The 13,035-nt window shown below is 39.3% G+C and overlaps 1 protein-coding gene across 3 annotated transcripts in view; it reads right to left on the reverse strand.

The window, feature by feature from the left end:
- Positions 1-13,035, reverse strand: part of LOC133608457 (uncharacterized) — a 444,769-nt gene that overhangs the window by 305,178 nt on the left and 126,556 nt on the right. For all 3 annotated transcript variants that reach the window (XM_061963698.1, XM_061963697.1, XM_061963696.1), the window contains exons 4-5: positions 4,764-4,918; positions 4,531-4,702 (exon numbers count right to left, since the gene is read on the reverse strand). In XM_061963698.1, the coding sequence (XP_061819682.1) occupies positions 4,531-4,702; positions 4,764-4,918 (327 nt within the window). The remainder of the gene's footprint in view (positions 1-4,530; positions 4,703-4,763; positions 4,919-13,035) is intronic.

Consider the following 13,035-nt stretch of genomic DNA (forward strand, 5'->3'; position numbering starts at 1 on the left):
GTCGGCAAGTATGCAGCTGAGCTGCATCAGAGTGATCAAAGATGGAGCCGCTGGTTGCCGACCCCTGATATAGGCGCATATGTGTGTGTGTGTTTTTGTTTTGTATTTGTGTCTGTGCAACTTGCACGTGATAATGGGAGGTCTGGGTCATTGGGGCATTGTTTTTATAGTTAAAGTTCAAGTTAACCATGAATTCTACCATGAATTGATTAACGTGGACCCCGACTTAAACAAGTTGAAAAACTTATTGGGGTGTTACCATTTAGTGGTCAATTGCACGGAATATGTACTGTACTGTGCAATCTACTGATAAAAGTTTCAATCAATCAATCAATCAATCAATTAAAGTTGCAATGATTGTCACACACTAGAGATGCGCGGATAGGCAAATATTTCATCCGCAACCGCATCAGAAAGTCGTCAACCATCCGCCATCCACCCGATGTAACGTTTGAATAGAACTGCATCCGCCCGCCATCCGCCCGCACCCGCTCGTTATATCTAATATAGACGATGCAAGGCATTAGTGAGGCACCTGCCAACTACTCCGGTTTTCCCGTAATTCGTACGGTTTTCATCAACCTATTCCGGGTTACGGGTGCAGTGATAAAAAATACGGTTTTTCATTAATTAAAAAAAAAAAAAGGGTGAAAACTACGCGAATTGCACCTTGTGCAGACAAGATTTTTCGATCGGACACGGAGGAATTAGCGATGTAAAAGACCACTTTGGGACAAAAAAACACAAATCTAATGCCGTTGCTAGCGATACAAGTGGAAAACTTTCAACGTTTTTCGTCGCCCAAACAGATTCTTTGGATGTGATAAATGCCGAAGTTTTATTTACGGAGGCAATAATTGAGCATGGACTTCCAATCGCACTGGCTGATCACATGGGACAGTTACATGTTTGTAATGCAACCTTTAAAAATCATTACGCGGTGATCGCGGTCCCAAAAATAAACTTTTCTTGCATGATAATGTCCAGAAAAATTCGCTTTATATTACTATAGAGTCCTTTTAACGAATGAGTTTGATGGTTTATCACAAACCTTAAATGAAAGAAGTCCTTTGTTCGCACCATGCACCATGTTCAATGTCCCGGTTTTATGACTGTCGTAGACGTACACAGCGTCGCAGCTCTTGCAACTCACGTAGCCAGCATTGCTGTCATCCTGATTTACAACCTCATAAAAACGAGTCCACGCTGAACTTTTCTGGCCTTTTTTTCCCCTGGTCTTTAGTATTCCCTTTTTTAGTTTGTCGCGTACCACGTTTGCTGCCGGTGTTGCCATTTTTTTTTTCTTCTTCTGATGTGGCGTGCTGCAGGTGCCTGTGGCTGCTGCAGGTGCCTGCTGATAAATAATTGCCTGTTTCAAAGAGTGCTGCTCGTTTTTCGTATGTGGCTAACAACATTTAACTATGTATATATATTTCCGAATTGGTTTAACTGCCACCCGCAAAAAAAATAAAAAATAAAAAAATAAATATCTCATTAATCCGCCCGACCCGACCCGCGGCGCGGATAAAATCTTATTTATTTAAATTTCATCCGCCCGATCCGCGGATAATCCGCCGAATCCGCGGTTGTGTCCGCAAACCGCGCATCTCTATCACACACACAGTAGGTGTGGTGAAATGTGTCCTCTGCATTTGACCCAATCCCCACGTTCACCCCCTGGGAGGTGAGGGGAGCAGTGAGCAGCAGCGGCGCCGCGCTCGGGAATCACTTAGTGATTTAACCCCCAATTCCAACCCTTGATGCTGAGTGCCAAGCAGGGAGGCAATGGCTCCCATTTTTATAGTCTTTGGTATGACTCGGCCGGGGTTTGAACTCACAACCTCCCAGTCCCAGGGCGGACACTCTAACCACAAGGCCACTGAGCCGGCTTAGGTTTGTAAAGCACTTTGTTATGTTTGTTGTCTTCTCCCTGCCTTCTCTATTGGTTTTTCAGTTTCTTCCACAGTCTTTTGTCCCCAACGAGGCACACCTGCTTGCTAATCACTTCCTGGTAGCATTTAAGCGCGTCTCCACCAGCCGGTCCCCGCCGGTTATTGTTCCTGAACTCCGCTCTGACATGTGCTACCTTGATTCTGCTTCCCTGGCATGTTGCCTTCGCATATTTCTGTATATTGACCTCGTTGTGTTTTTGTTTTCCTAGCCACCTTGCTTTGAGAGGACTAGTTTTTGCCACGCTGTGTGCGTCCTGACCTTTGCTCCGCCAACCTCTGAAAGAGACTACTTTAGTTATATTTCCCATGGTGTGCACTTTTGCCCCATCACCCTTAGTTACCATTTTTGGACTTATTAAATATTTTTATTTGTTATCGTGTACTAGTGATGGGTTGATGAGGCGTCATGAAGCGTTTCGACACATTGCAAAACTGTATTGATACTGTGTCGATACTGTGTCACTAAATACTGACATCTGCTGGACATTAAAAATCCCTACAGGCAACCTATGGACCGACTCAACTGACACTGATTGTATGCCCTAGTACAGGGGTCACCAACCTTTTTGAAACCAAAAACTACTTCTTGGGTACTGATTAATGCGAAGGGCTACCAGTTTGATACACACTTAAATAAATAAATATATTGTCATTTGTAAGTTACACGTAAGTGTGATTTAAACAAGAATAGCTAAATAAATACATTTATATATATAAAAAAATGGGTATTTCCGTCTGTCATTCCGTCGTACATTTTTTTTTCCTTTTACAGAAGGTTTTTTGTAGAGAATAAATGATGAAAAAAACACTTAATTGAACGGTTTAAAAGAGGAGAAAATACGAAAAAATTTAAAATAAAATTTTGAAACATAGTTTATCTTCAATTTCGACTCTTTATAATTCAAAATTCAACCGACTAAAAGAAGAGAAAAACTAGCTTATTTGAATCTTTTTGAAAAAATTAAAAAAAGAATTTATGGAACATCATTAGTAATTTTTCCTGATTAAATTTTAGAATTTTGATGACATGTTTTAAATTGGTTAAAATCCAATCTGCACTTTGTTAGAATATTTAACAAATTGGACCAAGTTATATTTCTAACAAAGACAAATCAGTATTTCTTCTAGATTTTCCAGAACAAAATTTTTAAAAGAAATTCAAAATACTTTGAAATAAGATTTAAATTTGATTCTACAGATTTTCTAGATTTGCCAGAATAATTTTTTTGAATTTTAATCATAGTAAGTTTGAAGAAATATTTCACAAATATTCTTCGTCGAAAAAACAGAAGCTAAAATATTTATTATTCTTTACAATAAAAAATAAATAAATTTACTTGAACATTGATTTAAATTGTCAGGAAAGAAGAGGAAGAAATTTAAAAGGTATATTTGTTTAAAAACCCTAAAATCATTTTTAAGGTTGTATTTTTTCTCTAAAATTGTATTTATAAAAGTAATGAGAAGCAAAGTAAAAAAAATAAATGAATTTATTTAAACAAGTGAAGACCCATCCATCCATCCATTTTCTACCGCTTATTCCAAGTGAAGACCAAGTCTTTAAAATATTTTCTTGGATTTTCAAATTCTATTTGAGTTTTGTCTCTTTTAGAATTAAAAATGTCGAGCAAAGCGAGACCAGCTTGCTAGTAAATAAATACAATTTAAAAAATAGAGGCAGCTCACTGGTAAGTGCTGCTCTTTGAGCTATTTTTAGAACAGGCCAGCGGGCGACTGATCTGGTCCTTACGGGCTACCTGGTGACCGCGGGCACCGCGTTGGTGACCCCTGCCCTAGTATATACAATAATATAAACCAAGTCATTGTATTTCATTTAGGATTATTTCATACCTTCATTTAAATAAAAATATATTTGTATCTTTTTTAGATACAGTCAATAAATAATGTGAACATGTATCATAACATGGAAATCAAAGAGAACGTGTTGTGGATGATTGTGGACTGGGAATTTTTTTTATTTTATTTTTTTACACATTTTTATAAAAATAAAAATAAAAAAAGTTTTTCCGACGTATTACATTTGAGACGATTTCTCTTCTTAGTTATTATTTCACCGGCTGTAGAAAAGAGCCGCTCACAGGGCACAGAGGAGGCGTCAGTGCGACACAGTTCGCGTATCGGTCACGTGACCAAAACAGCTCATGATCGGTCACGTGACTTTCTAAAAGCGGTACGCGCACCGACACAGGGTTTTGCTCTATGAGCTTGACGCATGCGCCGATGCATCGGTGTTGCCGGACCCATCACTATCGTGTACCTTGCCTCCATTCTCTGCATCCCGGGGTCCACCCTTGAACTCTATCCTAACACACTTGGCGTTGCATTTCTTTTATGTATGAAAAGCGCTTTATGAATAAAGTTTGAATGATTGAAAGAACGACTAACAAAGGTGGATTCGACAAACTCTACCTATAGATTTTCCATCCATCCATCTATTTTCTACCGCTTGTCCCTTTTGGGATCGCGGGGGGTGCTGCATTCGGGCGGAAGGCGGGGTACCCTGTAGATTTTTCCTAATCAAATATCACAATACCTAACCTTAAACGCTAGCCCTTACCGGTGTTGTTGGTGTGCTTGTTCCCCAGCAGGCTCCATCCCGGGGGTAGCGGGATGTGGTGGAGGGCCAGCGCCAGACTCTCATCCTGACGCTCGCACTCCCGCACGGGGATGTGATACTCGTCCAGGAGCAGCGCCGCGTCCAGGCCGTCGGTCCGGCCCACCGTGCTCACCTGGGCGGAGAAACGGTGAATTTGACGACCTCCGTTTTGGGAAAGCCGCCTGAGGACTCACCAGGAACTGGGCCATGTCGAACGCCAGGTCCTGAACAAAGCTGAAGCGATGCTCGGCCAAAGGAGCCGGGTGCGTCTTCAGATCCCCGCGGGCCTGCGGGTCGGCGCAGGAGACGGAGCACAGGGTGACCGACACTTCCTCGCAACAGTCGTGAGCTGGAGGAAGGACACAAGGAAAGTTGCCTTAAAGCCATTTGTCATTAAAACTCTGGCACTTCAATCAGTTAACAGTGAGCTACGATAAACCGCCATGTGTACCCTATTTTTTAGACCAGGGGTGCTCATTACGTTGATCGCGAGCTACCGGTCGATCTCGGAGGGTGTGTCAGTCGATCACCAGCCAGGCATTAAAAAAATAGTCCTAAAAATGAGCGGTCATAAATCTTCACTATGACGTCACTTTCGTCACTTGATTGACATTCACGGCACCCGAGGGTCTTCTGAGATGACGCTGGCTGCTGCCAGCTCATTAAAATTACCGACTGGAAGGCGAGAAACACTTTATTTCAACAGACTCTGGCGCCGTACCTGTCGTCAAAACTCCAAAGACCGACTGCACAGTTGCGCTACCAAAATAAGAGTCTCAGAAAGCTAGCACACACAAGCTAGCAAGCTACGGAGTTTGCCGACAATGTATTTCTTGTAAAGTGCATACAAAGGAGTACGGAAGCTGGACAAATAAGATGCCAAAAACCAACCACTTTCATGTGGTATTGGACAGAAAGGAGGACTTTTTTTCTCCTCCATTCGAAAATGCGGACATTATCAGCCCCACTGTCTGATTCCTATCAATGCAAGTCATCAGAATCAGGTAATACACCAACTTATATTCTTGTCTTCATGAAAGAAAGGAATCTATATGTGTTAAACATGCTTGTATTATCTTTAAACACCTTTAACTTATTAACAATATTAACTATATGTGTTAAACATGCTTGTATTATCTTTAAACACCTTTAACTTATTAACAATATTAACTATATGTGTTAAACATGCTTGTATTATCATTAAACACCTTTAACTTATTAACAATATTAACTATATGTGTTAAACATGCTTGTATTATCATTAAACACCTTTAATTTTTTAACAATATTAACTGTGTGTTAAACATGCTTGTATTATCATTAAACACCTTTAACTTGTTAACAATATTAACTATATGTATTAAACATTCTTGTATTATCATTAAACACCTTTAATTTTTTAACAATATTAACTACCGGGTATATGTGTTAAACATGCTTGTATTATCATTAAATACCTTTAACTTGTTAACAATATTAACTATAAGTATTAAACATACTTGTATTATCATTAAACACCTTTAATTTTTTAACAATATTAACTATATGTGTTAAACATACTTGTATTATCATTAAACACCTTTAACTTGTTAACAATATTAACTATATGTGTTAAACATTCGTGTATTATCATTAAGTGAAGTGAAGTGAATTACATTTATATAGCGCTTTTTCTCAAGTGACTCAAAGCGCTTTACATTGTGAAACCCAATATCTAAGTTACATTTAAACCAGTGTGGGTGGCACTGGGAGCAGGTGGGTAAAGTGTCTTGCTCAAGGACACAACGGCAGTGACTAGGATGGCGGAAGCGGGGATCGAACCTGCAACCCTCAAGTTGCTGGCACGGCCGCTCTACCAACCGAGCTATACCGCCCCTTTTAAACACCTTTAATTTTTTAACAATATTAACTATGTGTTAAACATGCTTGTATTATCATAAAACACCTTTAACTTGTTAACAATATTAACTATATGTATTAAACATGCTTGTATTATCATTAAACACCTTTAATTTTTTAACAATATTAACTATATGTGTTAAACATGCTTGCATTATCTTTAAACACATTTTACTTGTTAACAATATTAACTATATGTATTAAACATACTTGTATTATCATTAAACACCTTTAATTTTTTAACAATATTAACTATATGTGTTAAACATGCTTGCATTATCTTTAAACACATTTTACTTGTTAACAATATTAAATATATGTATTAAACATACTTGTATTATCATTAAACACCTTTAATTTTTTAACAATATTAACTATATGTGTTAAACATGCTTGCATTATCATTAAACACCTTTAACTTGTTAACAGTATTAACTATATGTATTAAACATTCTTGTATTATCATTAAACACCTTTAACTTGTTAACAATATTAACTGTGTGTTAAACATGCTTGTATTATCATTAAACACCTTTAACTTGTTAACAATATTAACTATATGTGTTAAACATGCTTGCATTATCTTTAAACACCTTTAACTTGTTAACAATATTAACTATATGTATTAAACATACTTGTATTATCATGAAACACCTTTAATTTTTTAACAATATTAACTATATGTGTTAAACATGCTTGCATTATCATTAAACACCTTTAACTTGTTAACAAAAACATATATTTCATAAATAAGTAAATATAAATTATATATATATTAATGAGGTAGATCCCCACGACTTGATCAATTGAAAAGTAGCTCGCCTGCAGAAAAAGTGTGAGCACCCCTGTTTTAGACCATAGGGCGCACCAGATTATAGCGGACTGCCTCTTTAGCAAATCTATTCAGGTCTACTTTCATACAAAAGGCGCATTAAAGGTGTCATGTTATGACTTTTTGTCTACTTGTAAAACACTTCCTTGTGGTCTACATCAGTGTTTTTCAACCACTGTGCCGCGGCACACGAGTGTACCGTGAGATATTGTCTGGTGTGCCGTGGGAGATGATGTCACTTCACCTAATTGGGTTGAAAATATTTTTTGCAAACTGGTAATTATGATCCGCAAATAATGTGCCATTGTTGAGTGTCTGTGCTGTCTAAACCATGTAATACTCTTCCATATCAGTAGGTGACAGCAGGTAGCTAATTGCTTTGTGGATGTCGGGAACATGGTTTGTCGTGATCACAACATGCGGGAGGCAGAGTGCAGGTAAAAAGGTATATAACGCTTAAACCAAAAATAAACAAAAGGTGAGTGACGCTAGGAAAAGGCATTGAAGCTTAGGGATGGCTATGCAGAACGAGACTAAAACTGAACTGGCTGCAAAGTAAACAAAAACAGAATGCTGGACGACAGCAAAGACTTACAGCGTGTGGAGCAGCAGACGGCGTCGACAAAGTACATCCGTACATGACATGACAATCAACAACAAAATAGGAGCGCAAGGCAAGAACTAAAACACCACACACAGGAAAACAGCAAAAAAGTCAAAATAAGTGACAGTACACCTACTTTGAGACAAGAGCTATAGTGATGCATGCTTGGTTATGGTTTAAAGTCATATCCAACAATTGCGAGAACGACTTTTTACTGTCAATATCGACTGCTGAGTTTCGTTTTTTTTAGATTTTCCGCTAGTGGTGTGCCTCTGGATTTTTCCAATGAAAAAAATGTGCCTTGGCTCGAAAAGGGTTGAAAAACACTGGTCTACATAACATGTAATGTTGGTTCTTTGGTCAAAATGTTGCATAGATTATGTTTTACACGGGATGCGCCCTTTTGTGTGTTTTATTTACGTGCCTCCACTTCGACGGCGTCTTCTCCTGACCTTTTTTTGTTGTACTGGTAGTTGTCAGCGCTTCCATAACGAATCTACTGCAAATATAAGTTACAACTGCATGCTTCTTTATATTAGAAATGGCAACAGCGCAGCATGAATGTGCCACAACAAGAGGATGGAGAACAAGAAGGAGCTTATTGTCAGGTTCAAACACTGATGACATCTATTAAACAAGACAAGAAGCAAGGAATTAAACAGAGACAGAATTCAATTTGGCTCAATGAGGAGAAACGCGTACACCTGTACCCTCTACAGTGTTCCACGCTCTGACGAAAGATTGTATGCCTCCTCTTTTGTTTGGACTTTCCCTGATTACATGGCAACAGCTGTTTCTAAAGGGACGTGGGGTCGTAAACAGCCATCTCCTTTGTTACAAAACAATTCAAAGAAAAGGTCGTAAAACAGTTCAAAGAAAAGGTCGTAAAACAGTTCAAAGTCTGGTCCTGCTTCCTCTCCACTTTGTAGTTCTTTGTAGATCTTTCTGTGGATTACAATACATCAAAGAAACAGAACACCCTCATGTCGCTCCCCATCCTACACAGTGGAGTTTTACAAACCTTCTTGGTAGGATCAAAGACAGCTTTTGTCTTCTTGCCGGGAACTCATGGCAACACAAAGTTTTGTGATAACTTAGATACAATTATTCTGACACAAATTTTCGAGACCTATGCAGATCCCAAATACACATCAGCAGGTACCAGAAGGTAAGAAAAGTTGGTTTTGCATAATTTTACGAAACAAACGCCTGATAATGTCTCCTGATAGGTGCCATTTTGGGGTCCTTATACAGACACCATAATAATACCCGTATGGTGGAGCACAGTACGTCTGACTATGTATGGTGAAGCACAGTACGTCTGACTATGGTAGCCGTAATGTGCCGACAACCCACCAAGCGATGCGACTTCATAGCTTACCAAAGTCGCATAAAAACATTTTGACAGATTTTGGAGTGCTGTGTATAATGTTCTATATTCCCAAAGAAATATCAAAATTTTGGGCTTGCTTGCTAGAACAGTGTTTTTCAACCACTGTGCCGCGGCACACTAGTGCGCAGTGGGAAATTATGCAACTTCACCAAATTGGTCCCAAAAATATTTTTTGCAAATCAATAATTATAATCTGCAAATAATGTGCCGTTGCTTAGTGTCTGTGCTTTGTAAAAGTCAGAATGTGTCGGGTAAGACGAGGATAGTTAGTTGTGATCCCAATATGAAGACCACAGCGGGAGGCAGTGTGCAGGTAAAAAAGGTATGTAATGCTTAAACCAAAAATGAACAAAAGGGAAAGGGAAAGGAAAAGGCAGTGGCTATGCAAAACAAAAGTAAAAACTGAACTGGCTACAAAGTAAACAGAAACAGAATGCTGGACGACAGCAAAAACTTACGGCGTCCACAAAGTACATCCGTACATGACATGACAATCAACAATGTCCACACAAAGAAGGATAGCAACAACGTAAATAGCCTTGCTTGCTAACACAAAGCATGTGCGCGGAATAGCGCTCAAAGGGAGACATGAAACTCCTACAGGAAAACACCATCAAAACAGGAAGGGCCACCAAAATAACAGCGCAAGACAAGAACTAAAGCACTACACACGGGAAAACACCAACAAAATCAAAATAAGGCACGACGACCTGGTGGAGTTTCATTTTTTAACGTTTTTTACTGGTTTTTATGAAAAAAATGTGCCTTGCCTCAAAAAAGGTTGAAAAACAATCAGTTTGCAGTCCACACGAATCTAATATGTGTGACTGCCATCTACTGATCACACTTATCGTGCATCAGGCGCACCAGGTTATAAGAAAAAATGTGCCTTGCCTCAAAAAAGGTTGAAAAACAATCAGTTTGCAGTCCACACGTATCTAATATGTGTGACTGCCATCTACTGATCACACTTATCGTGCATCAGGCGCACCAGGTTATAAGAAAAAATGTGCCTTGCCTCAAAAAAGGTTGAAAAACAATCAGTTTGCAGTCCACACAAATCTAATGTGTGACTGCCATCTACTGATCACACTTATCGTGCATCAGGCGCACCAGGTTATAAGAAAAAATGTGCCTTGCCTCAAAAAAGGTTGAAAAACAATCAGTTTTGCAGTCCACACGTATCTAACATGTGTGACTGCCATCTACTGATCACACTTATCGTGCATCAGGCGCACCAGGTTATAAGAAAAAATGTGCCTTGCCTCAAAAAAGGTTGAAAAACAATCAGTTTGCAGTCCACACAAATCTAATATGTGTGACTGCCATCTACTGATCACACTTATCGTGCATCAGGCGCACCACGTTATAAGAAAAAATGTGCCTTGCCTCAAAAAAGGTTGAAAAACTATCAGTTTGCAGTCCACACGTATCTAATATGTGTGACTGCCATCTACTGATCACACTTATCGTGCATCAGGCGCACCAGGTTATAAGAAAAAATGTGCCTTGCCTCAAAAAAGGTTGAAAAACAATCAGTTTGCAGTCCACACGTATCTAATATGTGTGACTGCCATCTACTGATCACACTTATCGTGCATCAGGCGCACCAGGTTATAAGAAAAAATGTGCCTTGCCTCAAAAAAGGTTGAAAAACAATCAGTTTGCAGTCCACACAAATCTAATGTGTGACTGCCATCTACTGATCACACTTATCGTGCATCAGGCGCACCAGGTTATAAGAAAAAATGTGCCTTGCCTCAAAAAAGGTTGAAAAACAATCAGTTTTGCAGTCCACACGTATCTAACATGTGTGACTGCCATCTACTGATCACACTTATCGTGCATCAGGCGCACCAGGTTATAAGAAAAAATGTGCCTTGCCTCAAAAAAGGTTGAAAAACAATCAGTTTGCAGTCCACACAAATCTAATATGTGTGACTGCCATCTACTGATCACACTTATCGTGCATCAGGCGCACCACGTTATAAGAAAAAATGTGCCTTGCCTCAAAAAAGGTTGAAAAACTATCAGTTTGCAGTCCACACGTATCTAATATGTGTGACTGCCATCTACTGATCACACTTATCGTGCATCAGGCGCACCAGGTTATAAGAAAAAATGTGCCTTGCCTCAAAAAAGGTTGAAAAACAATCAGTTTGCAGTCCACACGTATCTAATATGTGTGACTGCCATCTACTGATCACACTTATCGTGCATCAGGCGCACCAGGTTATAAGAAAAAATGTGCCTTGCCTCAAAAAAAGGTTGAAAAACAATCAGTTTGCAGTCCACACGTATCTAATATGTGTGACTGCCATCTACTGATCACACTTATCGTGCATCAGGCGCACCAGGTTATAAGAAAAAATGTGCCTTGCCTCAAAAAAGGTTGAAAAACAATCAGTTTGCAGTCCACACAAATCTAATATGTGTGACTGCCATCTACTGATCACACTTATCGTGCATCAGGCGCACCAGGTTATAAGAAAAAATGTGCCTTGCCTCAAAAAAGGTTGAAAAACAATCAGTTTGCAATCCACACGTATCTAATATGTGTGACTGCCATCTACTGATCACACTTATCGTGCATCAGGCGCACCAGGTTATAAGAAAAAATGTGCCTTGCCTCAAAAAAGGTTGAAAAACAATCAGTTTGCAGTCCACACGTATCTAATATGTGTGACTGCCATCTACTGATCACACTTATCGTGCATCAGGCGCACCAGGTTATAAGAAAAAATGTGCCTTGCCTCAAAAAAGGTTGAAAAACTATCAGTTTGCAGTCCACACGTATCTAATATGTGTGACTGCCATCTACTGATCACACTTATCGTGCATCAGGCGCACCAGGTTATAAGAAAAAATGTGCCTTGCCTCAAAAAAGGTTGAAAAACAATCAGTTTGCAGTCCACACGTATCTAATATGTGTGACTGCCATCTACTGATCACACTTATCGTGCATCAGGCGCACCAGGTTATAAGAAAAAATGTGCCTTGCCTCAAAAAAGGTTGAAAAACAATCAGTTTGCAGTCCACACAAATCTAATGTGTGACTGCCATCTACTGATCACACTTATCGTGCATCAGGCGCACCAGGTTATAAGAAAAAATGTGCCTTGCCTCAAAAAAGGTTGAAAAACAATCAGTTTGCAGTCCACACGTATCTAACATGTGTGACTGCCATCTACTGATCACACTTATCGTGCATCAGGCCCACCAGGTTATAAGAAAAAATGTGCCTTGCCTCAAAAAAGGTTGAAAAACAATCCGTTTGCAGTCCACACGTATCTAATATGTGTGACTGCCATCTACTGATCACACTTATCGTGCATCAGGCGCACCAGGTTATAAGAAAAAATGTGCCTTGCCTCAAAAAAGGTTGAAAAACAATCAGTTTGCAGTCCACACGTATCTAATATGTGTGACTGCCATCTACTGATCACACTTATCGTGCATCAGGCGCACCAGGTTATTAAAAAGAAAATGTGCCTTGCCTTAAAAAAGGTTGAAAAACAATCAGTTTGCAGTCCACACGAATCTAATATGTGTGACTGCCATCTACTGATCACACTTATCGTGCATCAGGCGCACCAGGTTATAAGAAAAAATGTGCCTTGCCTCAAAAAAGGTTGAAAAACAATCAGTTTGCAGTCCACACAAATCTAATATGTGTGACTGCCATCTACTGATCACACTTATCGTGCATCAGGCGCACCAGGTTATAAGAAAAAATGT

This window comes from Nerophis lumbriciformis, linkage group LG06, assembly GCF_033978685.3.
Source record: "Nerophis lumbriciformis linkage group LG06, RoL_Nlum_v2.1, whole genome shotgun sequence".
In the NCBI taxonomy this organism is placed as follows: Eukaryota; Metazoa; Chordata; class Actinopteri; order Syngnathiformes; family Syngnathidae; genus Nerophis; species Nerophis lumbriciformis.